The 19,120-nt window shown below is 36.6% G+C and overlaps 1 protein-coding gene across 1 annotated transcript in view; it reads left to right on the top strand.

Annotated features, from left to right (window-relative positions):
* Nucleotides 1-19,120, top strand: part of LOC150090433 (uncharacterized) — a 562,729-nt gene that overhangs the window by 281,199 nt on the left and 262,410 nt on the right. Inside the window, exon 88 of the mRNA XM_090389881.1 lies at nucleotides 14,088-14,177. Coding sequence (XP_090246007.1) covers nucleotides 14,088-14,177 — 90 coding nt within the window. The remainder of the gene's footprint in view (nucleotides 1-14,087; nucleotides 14,178-19,120) is intronic.

Below are 19,120 nucleotides of genomic sequence, written 5' to 3'. Positions count from 1 at the left end.
TAGGCTTTACATACCAACTAAGAAATATTGTTCAAGGTTTAGGCCAAAATGGATGTCAGATGAACTAATAAGGCATATGGCAGAGAAGACAAATGCATGGGATACTTACAAATTAACACATGACACAGAAGCCTATGATAGATACAAGTTGATATGCAACGAAGTTACAAAGGATGTTAGGCAGGTGAAGGCAGATTATGAGAAATCCTTGGCAAGGGATGCAAAGAAAAACAGCAAAGAGTTCTTTACTTATGTAAACTCTAGAAGGAAAGGGATGAATCAGATTGGTCCACTTGATATTGATGGGTCAACTGTTGATGACCCTGCTCAGGTAGCTAACAAACTAAATGAATATTTTGCATCGACATTCACACATGAGGAGTTATTCAGCGAGGGGAATGCCAGAGGTGTATTCAACTCTAGCAGTAAGCTACAGAATCTTGAAATAACTGGGAGTAAAGTGGAGGAGAAACTGTTGAAGACAAACACAAGGATGGGATCTATCCAGTTATATTAAAGGAGGCAGCAAAGGAAGTAAGCAAACCCTTAGCCATAATTATGAGAGCTTCCTTGGACTCAGGGGAGGTACCCATAGACTGGAAATGTGCAAATGTGACCCCAATTCACAAAGGAGGATCAAAGGCTGACACAAGTAATTATAGACCTGTGAGCTTAACTTCTGTTCCAGGAAAATTAATGGAGGCACTGGTTAAAGAAGCATTGCAGGATCATTTAGACAAGACTTCAGTTATAGCTCGGAAACAGCATGGTTTTGTTAAGGGGAAGTCTTGCCTGACCAATTTGATTGGATACTATGATGCAGTCACAAAAGAACTGGATGCAGGGAATAGCTTTGATATTATATACTTGGATCTTAGAAAGGCTTTTGATACTGTTGCACATGGAAGACTGCTACACAAATTGGAGCAGTGTGACATTGGAGGCAAATTGCTGCTATGGATAAAGGGGTGGTTGAGGGGGAGAAGACAGAGTGGTAATCAATGGACACTGCTCATCGTGGACTAATGTTATTAGTGGAGCCCCTCAGGGCTCAGTGTTGGGTCCATTATTGTTTTCTGTATTTATAAATGATATTGATGATGGTATATCAAGCTTAATGTCCAAGTTTGCAGACGATACAAAGGTTGGCAGGGTTGTCACGGACACTACTGACACTATGCTGCTGCAACAGGATCTGGAAAGGTTGAGCAGATGGGCTGAGAGGTGGCAAATGAAGTTTAACATTGACAAATGTAAAGTACTACACATGGGAAACAGCAACCCCAGAGCAACGTATCAACTCTGTGGTACTACACTGACAGTGGTAGAGAATGAAAGGGACTTGGGGGTGGTTGTGCAGGCAGATATGAAGTTCTCTGAGCAGTGCAGACGGGCTGCAAGAGTAGCTCATGGAGTATTGTCAATGATATACAGGAATTTTTTCAGCAGGGATAAGGAGGTGATTATTCCCTTGTATAAGGCAATGGTCAGGCCACACCTAGAGTACTGTATACAGGTCTGGAGGCCTCATTTCAAGAAGGATATAGAGCTGCTGGAACGAGTACAGAGAAGGGCAACAAGATTAGTGAATGGAACAAAGGGGTGCTCTTACGAAGAAAGGCTTAAGTTTTGCAAATTACAGTGTCTGGAGACTAGGCACCAGCGAGGTGATCTGATAGAGGTGTATAAAGCCTTGAATGGTTTGAGCATGCTCAATGCTGATGGGATTCTTCCTCTAGCTCAGAATAATCACCTGAGAGGGCATAAATTCAAATTGAGGAAAGACAGATGTAGGATAGACGTGCGGAAATTTGCCTTTAGCCAGCGGGTGGTTGGTTGGTGGAACAGACTTCCATCCCTTGTAATGGAGGTTGATAGCCTAAATAAGTTTAAGGCTCAGCTGGACAGGTATTTTGAACGAACAGAGGGGTGAAGTGGAAGTGGTTTTTTTTTTTTTTTTTTTTTTTTTGGCTTTTGCTGCATAAGCTTGCTTTCTTGCATCAAATGCCTATGCTAATGCTAAAATCTAATACTGATCCTTGGGGAATCCCACTTCTTACATCAATCCAATCTGAGGAATAACCATTTATCATAACCCTTTGCTGCCTGCCCTGAAGCCATCCAGCTATCCATCTAAGGATTTTCCCTGTGATTCCAACCTGTTCCAGTTTATAAACTAACCGCTGATGTGGGATTGAGTGAAATGCTTTGCTGAAATCCAAATGAACAATGTCGAAATTATTCCCAAAGTCAAGCTCTTGAGGGACCCTGTCAAAATAGCTAACCAGATTAGTTAAACATGATTATCCCTTTATAAAACCATGCTGAGTATCTTTCAGAATTCCATTTCTATCTAAATGATCCTGAATTCCAACTTTGATCATTGTCTCCATGATTTTCCCTACTACTGAAGTTAGACTAAGTGGCCGGTAATTTCCTACTTCACTCTTAGAACTGCCTTTATGCATTGGATCACATTGGCACTCTTCCAATCCAACGGAATCATTCCTGAGTCCAGTGATGCTCGCATAGTTAGCATCAATTTTCAATGCACTCACTTGCCGCCTCCCTTAAGATTATAGGGTATATGCCATAAACCCCAGGAGCCTTACTAGCCTGTAGGCTCGAATGTTTTTTCATTAAATAAATGTGAAATTTCAACATCATTAATTACATTTTTTCAACTTCACTCCCATAATTGCTCATTGACGTAAAGGGTTTTTCTTCTGTAAATATTGATGCAAAGTAACTATTGAGTTCATCTGCAACTTCAGCTGGGGTATCTAATACTATCCCACTTACACGCGCTGTTTTTTTTTTTTTTTTCAGATATGATCTGAATACAGTATTCGAAGGATGGTCTTTCCATTCACTTACATAATGGAATTATGTTCTCCCTACATACATACAGAGGTCAAGTAAGTCATTGACCGTGTGTCTTCTTGGCTGCACATCTACCTTACATGCAAAACTTCATGTCTGCTTTAGTAATAACTCCTCGTTATTATTAAAGGTAGACCACCTTTATTAATAACCCAAGAGTAACCAAGAGTAGTACTTTTATTAGTATGACCAAATGATGCAAGGAAGCCATTAAACAGTAATTTGTCCATTTGCTGACCATTCATGTTGCAAATCCAAATTTTTTTGAGGTAATAGTCTAGTTACAGTAATCACCTTTATATTAAATTATGATATTGACATTGACCTGAATACCTTCATAAATGTTAATTAAAAATATCAGGAACAAGAGTAGCTCCAGAACTGATGAAGGATCCTGTTAGCAACTCTGGTCTGCCTGAAAGAATAACCATTTATAACACCCCTCCTGTCCTTCAGCCATTCCTTTATTCCTTTTTCCCCAGGATCTTACCATAATTTCAGCTTTGCTCCAATTTGTACAATAACTGTTCGTGAGGACCATATCAAATGCTCTATGGAAGTCTAGTTATATAATATTAGAATTGTCCCTTGCATCCATTAAGATTTCTTCTTTAATTTCCTCTCTTTTATTTTTTCTTTACTTTCTCCTTTATGAAACTGTTCTGTGACCCTTTTAATGTACAGTTGGAGTATCAGTAAAGATATCCATGTGTTGGACAAGATGCAGCTCTGGCAAACTCTGTTTTTAATTATATTTAGTCATTTTATTGACTTAATTGTTATATTAAATTTTATATTATAAGTAGCTTATAGTCCAAGTCAAGCTCCTTGGTTTATTTTGAATTTAGAAAGCGATTTTGAAAGTTAATACTTAGTGTTTGTAGATTTACCGTTCGTAACTTGCCGCCATTGATGGTGTAAGGCATAACGTAAAACTAGATAGCGAAACACATAGCACTGTATTAGAAATCTGTTAACTAATACAGTATAGTATTATCAATTAATCAGTAAAATTTATTAATCTTATTAAATTTCATTGTCAATTAAATTGTACTTAAACGGAATCATAACACAGACTAAAGCAGCAAAGCAATGCTCACAGATTAGCTTCCTAAGAACTGAAGAGGTGATTCTCCGATGCATCACAGTCTAAAAAGATGTGCGAAATGTTAAATGTTTGTGGAACTGTCTAGAACAAGACATGATCTAACCAAGGAGGATGTCTTTGTGTGTGTGCTAGATGCAGAGACTGTGAGGAAATTAGGCACCAACTCAGCATTCTGATGGGCATCTATGGGAGTTTGAGGTGTAGGGTAGATGCCCTCAAGGAAATTAATAAGAGGGGCCCATTAAGCACTCAGCTGCCTAACTCAATGCTAGAGCTCACTCCTGTGCATCAGGCAACATAGCAGCAATCTCCAAGGCAGAATGTGCTGGACCAACAAGAACTAGTTATTGTTGGTGACTCTATTGTGAGGGAGATGGGAAATATATTATGCAAAAAGGATTGGTGGAACAGAACAAGGGTATGTCTGCCAGGGGCAAAAGTTGATGACGTTGTAGAGCAGATATCATCTTTTAAGGGCACAAAAAGTGATATTGTTGTACATGTTGGCACTAATGACCTTAAGAGTAAGAGATCTGCAGATTTAATTAAAAAGTACAGGTCAATGTTGAAAAAAAGTCACGAGCTAGGTTTGAATTTGAAAGTGTCTGCAATTTTGCCCAGACACGATAGGAGGGAGTATGTGATGAGAGAGCATTGTCAATCAATTTGGCCCTGCAGAGATTGTGCAAGGCTTGTGGGTTAGAAATTTTTTCAGCATGGTCTGTGCTTGCAAACAGGAGAGACCGCTTCTACAGAGATGGGATGCACTTAAATAGAAAGGATGCGAGAATATTTGCTGATGCTATCGAGGCAGTGTTAGGTGGGTCGGAAAACTGCTAGCTTGGGGAGATTAACAGACTAAAAGATTAACAGTGGCCACAGGCAGAGGCAAAAGCGATTCTTGTTCTGATTCTATTGTAATGAGCAGCAGCCTAGAGAACAAGTTGCTGCAGATTTCAAGAGCTGCTGGGAGTCATCATGGAAAAAGTAAATATATGGGCTGTGTTAGGGGTAACTAAGAGTAAGAACAGGTGCATGTATACAATGTCACCACCAAATATGGAGGATGCGGAAAGGTCAGGGAATGACCACCGCATATCCAGGAGCAATATGGCCTTAGTTGCTAATGCTCCTAAAAACCAAAAAAACAACAACAAAACAAATGTATACAATATTAGAAGTATAATAAATAAATTTGATGAATTTGAAGTGCTGATCAAGGCATCAAAGGCAGATATTGTTGGGATATCAGAGACATGGTCACAGAGATATAAGCAGTGAAGAATTTGAATTTGGTGAGTACAATGTGTACAGAAAGGATAGACAGGGAAGGAAGGGTGGACGGGTTATGCTGTTAGTTAAGAAACACATGAAATCTAAGGAAGTGCATCCAGTTGACATGGGAGGACAATGCAATGTTGAGTCAGTTTGGTATGTCATAAACACTGAGAAAGGGATAATGAGAGTAGGAGTGTGTTATAGGCCTATTGACTCTGATAAGTACAACAAACAGTTGTGTAGAGAAATAAAGTGGGCCAGTAAATCAAAATGTCTTGTAATGGGGGATTTTAACTTTCCAGATATTGACTAGAACTTGTGGGTTGGTCACTTGCATGCTAGAAAGACTTTTTTTGGATTTATTGGAGGATTGTTTTTTATAGCAACATATTCGAGGGGCAACCAGAGGGGGGTAATACTCTTTATCTGGTTATCAGCAGTTAATCATTCGTGTATTAAGAATTTGCAGATAAAGGAACCACTAGGTGGTAGTGATCACAAGGTACTGATGTGGAATTTGCTTAAAGATATAATTACTATCAGGGGTCAAGTTAGCGGTTTTTGTTTTCATAAAGGTGACTACAGTGGTCTCAGGCAGTTTTTGAATTCTAAATGGGAGGCCTTCAGGGAATTAATCTTGGAAACTACTAGGCTTTTCATACCAACTAACAAATACTGTTCAAGATTAAGGCCTAAATGGATGTCAGATGAACTAATGAGGCTTGTGGCAGAGAAGAAAAATGCTTGGTATGCATATAAATTAGCAGGTGTCACAGAAGCCTATGGCAGATATAAGCTAGTAATCAAGTCAGAAGGGAGGTTAGGCAAGCGAAGGCTGATTACGAGAAATCCTTGGAAAAAGATGCACAGAAAAACAACAAGGAATTCTTTACTTGTGTAAACACTAGAAGGGAGGGGATGAATCAGATTTGGTCCACTTGATGGTAGTGATCCGATTGTTGATGATCCTGCTCAGATATCTGACAAATGAAATGAGTATTTTGCATTTACATTCACACATGAGGAATTCTGTAAGGAAGGAGAGACAGATGTTTGCTAACTGTAACAGGGAGCTAAATGATTAATAATGGAGAGCAAAGTAGAGGAGAAATTGTTGAAGTTAAATATCAAAAAGGCACCTGGGGCAGATTGAATTTATCCAGTCATATTGAAGGAGGCAGCGAGGGAAGTAAGCAAACTCTTAGCCATAATTATGAGAGCATCCTTAGAGAGGTTCCCATGGACTAGAGATGTGCAAATGTATCCCCAATTTGCATAGGGGGTTCAAAGGGTGATGCAAATAATTATAGACCTGTTAGTTTAACTTCTGTTCCAGGAAAAATAATGGAGTCACTGATTAAAGAAGTGATGCAGGATCACCTATACAAGACTGCAGTAATAGTTCAGACACAGCATGGGTTGTTAAGGGGAAGTCTTGTCTGACCAATTTGATTGGATACTACAATGTGTTCACAAAGGAACTGAAAATTAATTTTGATAATGTATACTTGGATTTCAGAAAAGCTTTTGATACTATTGTGCATGGAAGACTGCTGTACAAATTGGAGATGTATAGCATTAAGGGCATGTTGCTGCAATGGATAAAGGGATGGGTGAGTGGGAGATGGCAGAGAGTGGTACTAAATGGACACTGCTCTATGTGGACTAATGTTATTAGTGGAGTCCCACAGGGCTCGGTGCTGGGTCTATTGTTGTTTTGTGTATTTATTAATGATATCGATGAAGGTATATCAGGCTTAATGTCCAAGTTTGCAGATGATACAAGGGTTGGAAGGGTTGTTAATGATAGTAAAGACAGTATGCTACTTCAACAAGATCTAGAAAAGTTAAATAGGTTTGCTGAGAAGTGGCAACTGAAGTTTAATATTGACAAATGCAAAGTACTGCATATGTTTGTTTGTTTGTTTGTTTGTTTGTTATTTGGTTTTTAGGAGCATTAGCAACTAAGTCCATATTGCTCCGGAATATGCGGTGGTCATTCCCTGACCTTTCTGCATCCTCCGTATTTGGTGGTGACGGGCTCGAACCCCGGTCTAATCAAGAAGCGTGTGCTACGCACTGCTGCTCCTTCCCATCTGGCTACGGAGGCGCCCACTACTGCATATGGGTAGTAGTGTCACAAGAGAAATGTACCAACTAACATAAATGACCACCTAACAACTTACCTCAAGCAATTGTTTTGGGAAACAAAGCAATTAGTAAAAACTCACAGTTACAAATTTTTATGGTTGAAACATGGAAGGATCTATGTGAAGAAGAATGAATCTTCAAGAACCATTAGAATTCTGAGTTCAAAGGATCTGCAGTATATAAAATAGACTGTTTAATTGTAAATAATTGTAATTTTCTGAAATCTAGACCTAAGGTAAAATTAAGACATCAGGTATGCTTTTTTGAGGAATCACAGACTTTCAATTCAACCTTACATTTTTTAAATAATCCTAGTATTCAAGTGCTTATAATTGATAAAAATCAATTCTTTATGGTAGCTCTAAATATCAGATCATTAAGAAAAAATTGGTTTAACTTCTTACAATATATTAATGCAATGAAAGAATATATTTCATATATAGTCTTAACAGAGGTTAACATAAAAAGTGATGAAATTTCAAATTATAACATACAAGGTTATGACAAGGTCTATATTTTGAGAGATTTGAGAAGGGGTGGAGGAATAATAATATACTATAGAACATGCTTTAAGGCAATACAGGTCAACCACTTAACTCAGTCTTGTGAAAACTGCTGTGTCAAATTATCGGAAGATAATCCAGAAAAGACATTCATGATTTGTGCGTTTTATAGGCCACCATCAGATTCAATAAACAGCTTCCTAATAGAATTAGATAACATAATTTTGCAATGGGATGACATACAGACTGAAAAGACCATACTAGTAGGAGATTTCAATATCAACTTACTAACAGATGAAACAGATAATGTGCTTCTCAGATACTCTGCTATCTTAAACAACTATGGATTTGAACATACCTTATTTGGAATAACTAGGCAACAAAGGATGGAGGAAGATAGAACAGTAAGCTCTTGTTTAGATCACTTTATAACAAACATCAAGTTAAAGTATGCTAATTCATACATACTATTAAATCAACTTTCAGATCACAGAACATGTATACTAATAGTAGATATGTATTCAAAACAACACCCATGTGAAGAAAAAAATTAAACAAATGCTACGAAGAAAAATTATTTATCAACAGGGAAACTGAAACAGAACATAGAAAACTTGTTAATACAAGAGCAAGCATCATGCACAACAAATGTAAATGTCTTTTCAAATAAGATAATACAAATGATAAACAATTTGAGGTTTAATATCGAGAGAAAAGTAAAACACTCAGCCTGCAACATAAACACTAGGAGTAGCAGGATCAAGTTTAAGAAACCTTGGATGACTAACGAAATAGAAGAATTAATGGTACAAAGGGATAAATATTTCAGGTAGTATAGAAATTGTCCATCAAAGAAAGAACACTATCACAATTATAAAATGCTCAGAAATAAATTGACAGGTATGATAAGAAAACAAAAAAACACTTATTACAATCAACTTTTTATGGATAAGCAGATAACACAAAAGGAAAAATGGAACATTATAAATAACCTGTTAAGTACAAGGAAGGAAAAAAAAAAGGGGAAACCAAATTAAAACACTATTAGAACAGATAGATGGTACAAACAAACAATATGAGGCTGCAAATAGGTTTGCCAAAGCTGTATTAGATCTCAACAGATATAATTTACATTATTGCCAAGCTTCCTTTACTAAACAAGATAGTCTTCCTCAGATAGTAAACTCTTGTGTAGTCTTAACTTCACAATACACTGAGATTTAAAGAGAAACAAAGAGCAGTTCTCTGTTCTCTTGGTGGAGCTTATAGCACGGATGTTAGAGTCGGGAAGCTATCCTACAAATTTACTTTCTTTTAAGATAATTCCTATATATAAAAAGGGACCACCATATGACTTTTGCAATTACAGACCTATAACAATACAGTCAGTTATTAATAAGATAATAGAAAATTATATATTTTCCCATATAAGCAAATACTTACATCAATATGGGCTGTTAAACAACTCTCTATTTTCATATCAGAAGGGCAAGAGCACACAGACATTATTAGAGAACTTAGTAGACTCTTTTAACTTACATTTAAACAACAATAACTTGTTGATAAGAAAACATGATTTTTTATTTGTAGATTTGACCAAAGCATATGACTTAATTTATATCCCAATATTGCAACAGAAATTACAGAAATATGGTATTAGGGGAAGAATCAATCAACTCTTAGCAAGTTATTTAACCAATAGAAAAATAACAGTTGAAGTAGAAAATATAAAGGGAAAATCATACAATGTAAAGAGAGGAGTACCGCAGGGCACTCATGCTGGGCCAATCATGTTCAACATCTTTATAAATGACATATTTGAAGTAATATAGAACTCTTTTATAAAAATTTATGCAGATGATATAATCTTATATACAATTGGAAAGAACCTGACAAAAATGGCAAAAGATTTACAGCAGAATGTAATACATTTACAAACTTGGTTGCATGATAATAAATTAGCACTCAGCTTTGAAAAGACAAAATTTTTGGTAATTAGACCTCCTCATCAAACCTTGGACATTTCTCCCTCTATTACATTACATAAACATGAATGCCTACATGATCAGAATTTCCAGAATTGCAAATGTCTGACTGTGGAAGAAGTTTCAAATCATTGTTACTTTGGGTTATGGATTGACTACAGTCTAAGTTTGGCAATGCATATAACAAATCTGTACAAAAAAATGAGATTTTATGTGTACTTTTTTTACTACATTAAGAATAAGTTAAATCTTAGAACAAAAGTTACCTTATATTATGCATTAGTGGACTCCCAAACTCAATTATTTAGTAAATGTATGGGCATGAGCAAATGAACAACTTAATTAACAGGATTTTGAGACTTTTAATGGGGACAAACTTTTGGAATCACCTGAATAAGAGAAACCAATTTTTGTTAAAATACAAAATACTGTATCCAGTTCAAAAACTGAAGTTAAATTTATTCTTGAAAAATCTTAACACTATTTATGAAGAATCAAATCTGCAATCGAATGGCACACATAATTTAAGGAACCCAAAAGCAATTACTTTTCCTCACCCTAGGGTACTAAATAGATTTGGAGATAGGCACATAATGAATGTAATAAAAAACTTGCTGGCTAGTGTTGATTTCAGGCTCAGGAGAAGTTATCCCATCTCCAAATTAAAATTTCTAATAAGAAAATTCTTGATACTCAATGATACAGTGGATTAAAATTGCTATACAGATAAATTACTATCTCTGTTTACAGTGTGGAATGTACTATGAGTAGTGACTTCATTGTCTTTTCTGGTAGTAAAAGAATTTGTATACAAAACTGTTGTAAATGAAGAATTTCAACTTGTTGTCAAGAAATTCACTTTTCTTAACAAGTTCATTTTTTGTAAACATATTCTCTTGATAAATAAATTGTATTGTATTGTATAATAATAATAATATAATCACATATCACTTAATTTATAGTATTTCTCATTGTTTCTCCTTCTGATTCAGAGCAGTCTACACTTGACCATTTTCTCCAGAATCAGAAGTGTATCACCTGGAAGATCTCTAGATACTCAAGTCCTTGACAAGTTCCCAATTTTATTTCTCTTTAGACCACCAACTTGTTCTCATCAATGGCTCAATTTCATCCAGTGATGTACCAAATTTTAGTTTTAAGATTAGTCAAATGCCTTATCTGGATCACAAAACAGTTAACAGTCGAACTAATATTTTCTACTAGATTAGCCTTGGAATACATGCTACGGGTTGTATGAAAAGAGATGAATTCATGATTCACTGGCTTTGGGTAACCCATTGCCATTGCTGAGTGTCATGATATGCTGTGCATTTAAAGTTGACCCTGTAAACAACTATTATTAAGGTAAAAATTAAACTTAAAAAATATTGCAGAAATTAAGCAGATAAAAATAAAATTAAGCTACTGGTTAAATTTATAATTTAAACTTACAAAATACAGAAAAAAAAATAACTTTACAAAATAATTTTAAAAAATTAAGTATTCCGGTATATACAGTATATACATTAATATTATTATTATTATTATTAAAAACAGTTTATTTCACAAGAAACCTTGGGTCACCCCGGGACGGCTCTGTGCCAGAAGGGTGTGAATATTTACAGACTAAGGTGCGAGGAACACAATGTACAATAAACAAGAGTACATGCGTGCTCAACCCGAGACATTTACAGGATTAAATATACAATAATGTACAAAATATACAGTAATATACAAAATATATGATTGCATGAAGACAAAAAGTCTTTGTCATATACAAATAGGCAAATTAAAAAAAAAAAACAGTCTGTCATGTCCAAGAGCAGGTGAGTATTATAAGTTCATTATCTGGTAGCAGTTCTTGAGGATTTCCTTCCTGTAGGGCTTGTCTTCACAGAACCTATCAGAGTGAATCCTAAATTTATCCAAAGACAATTGGCTGGAAACATGTTCCTCGGGGAATCAATGCTTGACAGCGTAAGGCACAGAGGGAGACAGGAGTCGAGGTGCTCCCCTCTTGCCCTCCTAGGGCCAGAGATTGATGTGGATACCGATGGAGCATCAATTCGCCTCGTTATAAGCCGTGCAAGTGTGAGGACATTTTTTGTCATGATGATAAGTCTCCAGGGAGTGGTGCCCAGATTTGCTTGTAGGATAGATCTGGAGATAGTTAGGGGGTGGCCAACCACCCTGTTCATCCATCTAAGCAACCAGTACTCTAAACTGAGATACTTCTGAAGGTATGAGATAGGGGCAGATGACCAAATTTCTGAAGCATAGAGAGGAATCAGCGTAACACACCTCAGGATGTGCCGAACAAGCAGCGCTGGCTGATGCACACCAACGAGCTCTTGACGCACTGCCCAAAGAGCAGCATACGTCTTCTGCCTCATCCTGGCAAAGTGAGGCTGAAATGTGAGCCCAACATCCCAGGTGAGGCCAAGATCAGTATGAGAGGTCACCTTTTGTACCAGTTCCCCACTAACAAAGATTTGGATATCATTTTTGACTTTCTTCTTGGTTATTGTCAGTTGTGCTGATTTGGAAGAGCTCAGATGCAGCCTGATTGTGGCAAGATAACTTTCCAAGCTCAATATCTGCCTAGAAGCTTGTTGGTTGATATCATGAATCTGATGATTATGATCTGAGCTCACGTAAAACTTCAGATCGTCAGCATAAGAGACAAAGTTCGGATTCTGAGCAAGGAAAAGCTCCAAAACTGCTGCAAACAGGTTCTTATTCTTCGTTGCGGGATGCCTCTTGAGACGTCAATAGTTACTTCAAAGTCATTGTGGGCCACAGACAGATGTCTAGGGAGTAAAATAGACTTCAAAATTTGAAGTAAGGTATCCGCCAGGCCGAAGTACTGTTTCAGAATGGTAAAAAGAACTGGGAGGCGTATTCTGTCATAAGCCAATTTTATGTCGAGGAATATGATATCAATCTGTGATTTGTTGTTAAAGGTGCGCTGAATTCTGAAGAGGGTATCAAGAAGATTGGTAGCTGTCGATCTCCTTTGTAGAATGGTATGCAGGTACTCAGGCCTGTGTACAAAGCAATGCTGGGCAATTGTTGGCTGAATTACTTTTTCAAAAATTTTGAGTAAAAAACAACTGATGGAGATTGGTCGCAGGTCTTTAGGAGATTTGGGTTTCTTGATCTTTGGAATGGGCTTAACCTGGTAGGTTTTCCAAATTGAAGGAACTATTCCAGATTGCAGGATTTGTCTGAAAAGGTGAAGGAGAAGGTCGACTATATTATGGGCTGAAAATTTTGATAATAAAGAGTGGGAAATCATCCGGACCAACAGTGGCTTTGTTGGGTAGTTTATTGATGACATCAATTAGGGTCTCTCTCTAGTTATCTACACACATGTACTGATCTTGTTGAAATAGAAAGAAATGAAAACCATGCAAATGTACACATAGCTTGCTAAAATTACCATGTTTCCTTTGAAGCATGTATTCTCAAATTCTTTTGAATTTGGGAACCAGAATCTCAAAGATCAATGATTGAAGACAATTAAAATATATTAAAAAAAAAAAAAAAAAAAAAAAATTGTAATTTTCCCATCTAGTCAGTAACCAGGTTTGGACACCCATTTCTTATGGTTCCTGATGAGATGGGACCTCATTATATGAAATCTTATTATTATTTTTTTCCCATCATATTTTAATAGTATTTGATCATTTATCTTTTGGCAATTTATTTTAGAAATCTAATAAAATTAAAAAACATGTGTCACCAAGGAGACAAGATCATCTCAGCAAGCTGTGCCTACTTTTGTGTGATTCCAAATAATCATTTCTTTCTATTTCAGTGTAGAGAACTTATGTGTGATTAAATATAATTCCTGCATGTTTATTTCCTTTACTCACACACTTTTGTAATACTGATGTTTGTTAAAAATCAGATTAGATTGGAATGTATTTGATTCATATTGGAACAGGATTGGTAATATAAGATGCACACTGTGAATTGCATAACATACATGAAAGAAGAAATATGTGCCCCTTCTGATGACAAAGCAGGAAAAGGAAGGTTATATCATTCTGTAACTTTTATATCAGTATTGAAGATTAAATATATTATTTTATCTTAAAAGATATTCATGAGAGCAGTTTGTACTTAATCTTATGATAGAAAGGATATTAAAAGAAAATATTTATGTGTTTCCAGTTGAGGAGACAACCCTTTCCATTCCCACTACTGTTGAAGAGAAGGAAGAAGTGTTACCATTTGAAGTCACTACTGAACCTGCTATTTTAAGTAGGTCATAAATTATTTAGTGTCTACTTTGTGCTAATATTACTGATTGTGAAAATATATTTTCCTATTTTCAAAGATTATTTCAAAATGTTTTACCTTTTTAGCCTCAATGGCAAGGAGGACTACTGTAGCTGTTATGAATTAGGTTTAATTAGAAAACTAGTATTCATTGACTAGATAACAGAAAAGTAAACATTTTGGAGAAAGAACAAAAGTAATTACTATATCTTGTCAATGAACTGACATGGAGAAAGAAGTGTGGAGAATAAAAAAGAAGGTAATTAAAAAAGGGTGGAAATAAGGGAATGAAAAACAGAAAGAAGAAGGTAGATTAGGAGCAGAAATTAAACAAAGCAGCTTAACTCACTATTGTCAGCATTGGGATGAAACTCAACCCCAGGGCTAATATATGTATATATTTCATACAAAAAAAAAATACCGATCCTGATGTACTTTTCAGTGCCCACAAAGTAATTCTAAAGGAAGGACCTAAAGTAGCAATAAACTGTATTTGAGTTCATCAACTAAGGGCAGAACCATGGCTTTGATTTCAAACATTTCTAATGAAAATATTTTTCACACATAAAGAAATCAAATGACCTGACAAAGAAAAGAAATACATCTCATTTGCTTGCAGATGCACCATATGTGCACTAATTGGTATACAACTGACATTCTGTTTCCTTCCACACTCTATAAAGTGTGGGAGGAAACAGAATGCCATTGAAGACAGGATTGCAGTAGCAGTCCTGTTTTCAGTCCATTGGTAGATGTAGTAATGGTGAGTGATAAATTGCATCATTGATGAAAACCCAAAGAAAGAAATCAAGTAGGGTTGGTCCATTGAAGAGAGTACTGAAAAAACCACCATGGCCTAGGAACTGTTAATTTAGACAAAGGCAGCATGGCATCTTATTGAAAAATGATTCTTCCTACTGGATTATCATCACTGATTTGTCATAATAGGAAGTTCTTGAGTATATCCAGATACAGTAATTATCTTTTCACTAAAAAAAATACAAACTTTTATGTGAATCTTTCTGTTTTTTTTTAGAAGACATTAACTGAGTAGTATGTCATGTTTTCTACTTTGTGCTAATGTTGCTTTTTAGACAACATTAACTTTAAGGCAGTCACATACCTCTGCTCTTTAAGATACTGGTTACTCCTCTTACTGCACCAGTTCTGACACTGTGCATTTTGATTGTCCTGCTAACATCGGAGGTACATATATGAGCATGTGAGTGTGTGTTCACCATTTTACAAGATATTCCAACATGTTAACAAAAAACAAAGACACAGCCAACATGATACTTAGCAGACAAGGCTTCTGTAAGAGAGTAAATATCTGAATATTGCTAATTCACCTGTGCAGAGTTAGGAATTCAAAAAAATTTGCTTTCCTAACTCTGGGCAGTTGAACACGGTTGGTATCAAACTTAGTTGGAATGAAAAACATAGTTGGAAGCTACTAGGCTTTTCATACCAACTAAGAAATACTGTTCAAGGTTTACACCTAAATGGATTTCAGATGAACTAATGAGACTCATGGCAGGGAAGAAAAATGCATGGGATACATATAAATTATCAGGTTACACAGAAGTCTATGGTAGATATAAGCTAGTCAGTAATCAAGTCACAAAGGAGGTTAGGCAGGCAAAGGCAGATTATGAGAAATCTTTGGAAAAGGATGCAATGAAAAACAGCAGACTTCTTTACTTATGTAAACTCTAGAAGGAAGAGGATGATTCCGATTGATCTACTTGATATCGATGGTTCCACTGTTGATAATCCTACTCAGGTAGCTGAAGAAGTGTTACCATATTGGTCACAAAAGCAAAATACTCATTGAATGAGTAATTTGCATCTACATTTGCACATTAGGAGTTCTGTAGAGAAGAAGAGGCTAGAAGTTTATCAAACTCTAATACGGAGCTAAATGACTTTGTCATAACCAAGAGGAAAGTGGAGGAGAAATTGTTGAAGTTCAACATAAACATAAGAAAGGCACCTGGGGTGGATGGGATCTATCCAGTTATATTAACAGAGGCAGCAAAGGAAGTAAGAAAACCCTTAGCCATAATTATGAGAGCATTCTTTGATTCAGGGAAGGTCCCCACAGGGAGAAGTGCAAATGTATCCCCAATTCAAAAAAGGGATCAAAGGGTGACCAGAGTAATTATAGATCTGTTAGGTTAACTTCTGTACCAGGGAAAGTAATGGAGATATTGGTTAAAGTAGCATTACAGGATCACCTAGAGAAGACACCAGAGACATGGTGTCACATAGATATAAACAGTGCACAATTGGAATTTGGGGAGTACAATGTGTACAGAAAGGATAGACAGGGTAAGAAGGGAGAAGGGGTTATGCTGTTTTTAAGAAACACATAAAATCTAAGGAACTGCATCTAGTTGACATGGGTGGACAGTGCAATGTTGAATCTATTTGGTGTGACATAAACACTGGGAAAGGGAAAACGAGATTAGAAGTGTGTTATAGGCCTAATGACTCTGATGGGTACAATGAACAGTTGTGCAAAGAAATAGACAGGGCCATTAAATCAGAATGTCTTGTAATGGGCAATTTTAACTTTCCAGATATCGACTGGAACTTGTGGTTTGGTCACTCGCACACTTGCAAGACTATTGTGGATTTATTGGAGGATTGATTTCTACAGCAACATGTTCGAGGGGCAACCAGAGGGAGTAATACTCTTGATCTGATTATCAGCAGTGATTATTCATGCCTTAAGAATTTGCAGATAAAGGAACCACTAGGTGACAGTGATCACATTGTACTGATGTGGGATTTATTTAAAGATGTAACTACCATCAAGGGTAAAGGGAAAGGTTTTTGCTTTCTTAAAGGTGACTACAGTGATATCAGACAGTTTTTAAATTCTATACAGTTGTATCAACTGATGATGTTACCAATGGTGAATTCTAAATGGAAAGCCTTCAGGAAATTAATGTTGGAGGCTACTAGGCTCCCCAAATTCCAAATTCCTTACTAGGCTAAGAAATACTGTTCAAGGTTCATGACTAAATGGATGTCGGATGAATTAATGAGGCTCATGGCAGAGAATAAAAATGCATGGGATGCATATAAATTATCAGGTGACACAGAAGCCTACGGAAGTTATAAGCTAGATTGTAATCAAGTCACAAAGGAGGTTAGGCAGGAAAAGGTAGATTACGAGAAATCTTTGGCAAAGGATGCAAAGAAAAACAGCAAATAATTCTTTACTTATGTAAACTCTAGAAGGAAGGGGATGAATCAGATTGGTCCACTTAACATAGATGGTTCGATTATTGATGATCCTGCTCAAGTAGCTGATAAACTGATTGAGTATTTTGCATCTACATTCACACATGAAGAGTTATTCAAGGAGGGGAATGCCAGAAGTTTATCAAACTCTAACAGGGAGCTAAGTGATTTTATAATAACTGAGAACAAAGTAGAGTAGAAATTGTTAAAGTTAAACATAAAAAAAAAGCACCTGGGGTGGATGGAATCTATCCAGTTATATTGAAGGAGGCAGCAAGGGAAGTTAGCAAATCCTTAGCCATAATAGAGAGCATCCTTAGATTCAGGGGAAGTCCCCATGGACTGGAGATGTGCAAATGTATCCCCAATTCACAAAGGGGTTTCAAAGGATGACACAAATAATTATAGTCCTCTTAGTTTAACTTCTGTTACAGGAAAATAATGGAGTCACTGATTAAAGAAGCACTGCAGGATCATCTAGACAAGACTGCATTTATAGTTCAGACACAGCATGGGTTTGTTAAGTGGAAGTCTTGTCTGACTAACTTGATTGGATAGTACAATATGGTCACGAAAGAACTGTATGCAAAAAATAATTATGATATCATATACTTGGAATTCAGGAAAGCTTTGAATACTGTTGCACATGGAAGACTGCTGTACAAAATGGAGCTGTATGGCATTAAGGCTAGTTGCTGCAATGGATAAAGGGATAGTTGAATGCGAAATGCAGAGAGTGATAATAAATGGACACTGCTTTATGAGGACTAATGTTATTAGTAGAGTCCCTCAGGATTTGGTGCTAGGCCCATTGTTGTTTTGTGTATTTATTAATGATATTGATTTTTTTTTTATTTCGTATGATGTGATCAATACACGAAGGAACCAGTTTTTTCTTGCTTCCTTCGTGTATCGTGGCCGGGATATCCAACCAATCGGTTGGTTCGGCACCATCGTGATATCCAGCCCGAGGCGGGAATCGAACCCGCGACCTTTGGGTTGCCAGGCAGGCACTTTACCTACCCGGCTAGCCCGGTCGGCTCAATGATATTGATGAAGATACAGGGTGTTTCAAAAGTGATGGTCAATAATTTAAAGGTGAACTGTACAGACTGCAATATGCAAAAAAAGGCTAGTAAACATGGGTCCTTAAATGAACTGAATCGTTTTTGAGAAATTGCACATTTCTAGTTGGGATCCACCACTGACTTGTTTGTTTAGGCTAGATTATGCTCATTCTCTCCCTTTCCCCTCTCTCAATGCTCCGAGACACAGTAGGCATACTAGTACTTGTCAAAGGATAGTCAACATGGAAAGATGTTGCAGTAACGAAGAGTAAGTGAACATGCACTTCATGTATGGTAAAATCAACAGCAGTGCACTCGAGGCTGCATGTTTGTACAAAGAAACATTTCCTTGCCGAAGGCAGCACAACAGGTGCACATTCATGATGGTACATCAATGCCTTAGAGAACATGGGTGCTTCGCACATGGAATATGAGCAGATAGGCCCAAAAGCATAACACCTGATGTTAAGGAAAGGGTGTTAGAAAGAACATCCTATAACATGTAACATCTGTAAAATCCTGTGGTGTTGATACCAAAAATTAAAAATGTATTATCTTATGTTTAATTAAACCAACCTTAGGATTCACAGCTTTTTGATAAACTAG

The sequence above is a fragment of the Mastigoproctus giganteus genome, chromosome 2 (assembly GCF_048544385.1).
Source record: "Mastigoproctus giganteus isolate SK-2022 chromosome 2, ASM4854438v1, whole genome shotgun sequence".
In the NCBI taxonomy this organism is placed as follows: domain Eukaryota; kingdom Metazoa; phylum Arthropoda; class Arachnida; order Uropygi; family Thelyphonidae; genus Mastigoproctus; species Mastigoproctus giganteus.
Note: the sequence above shows the minus strand (reverse complement) of the source record. Positions and strands in the feature narration are given on the sequence as shown.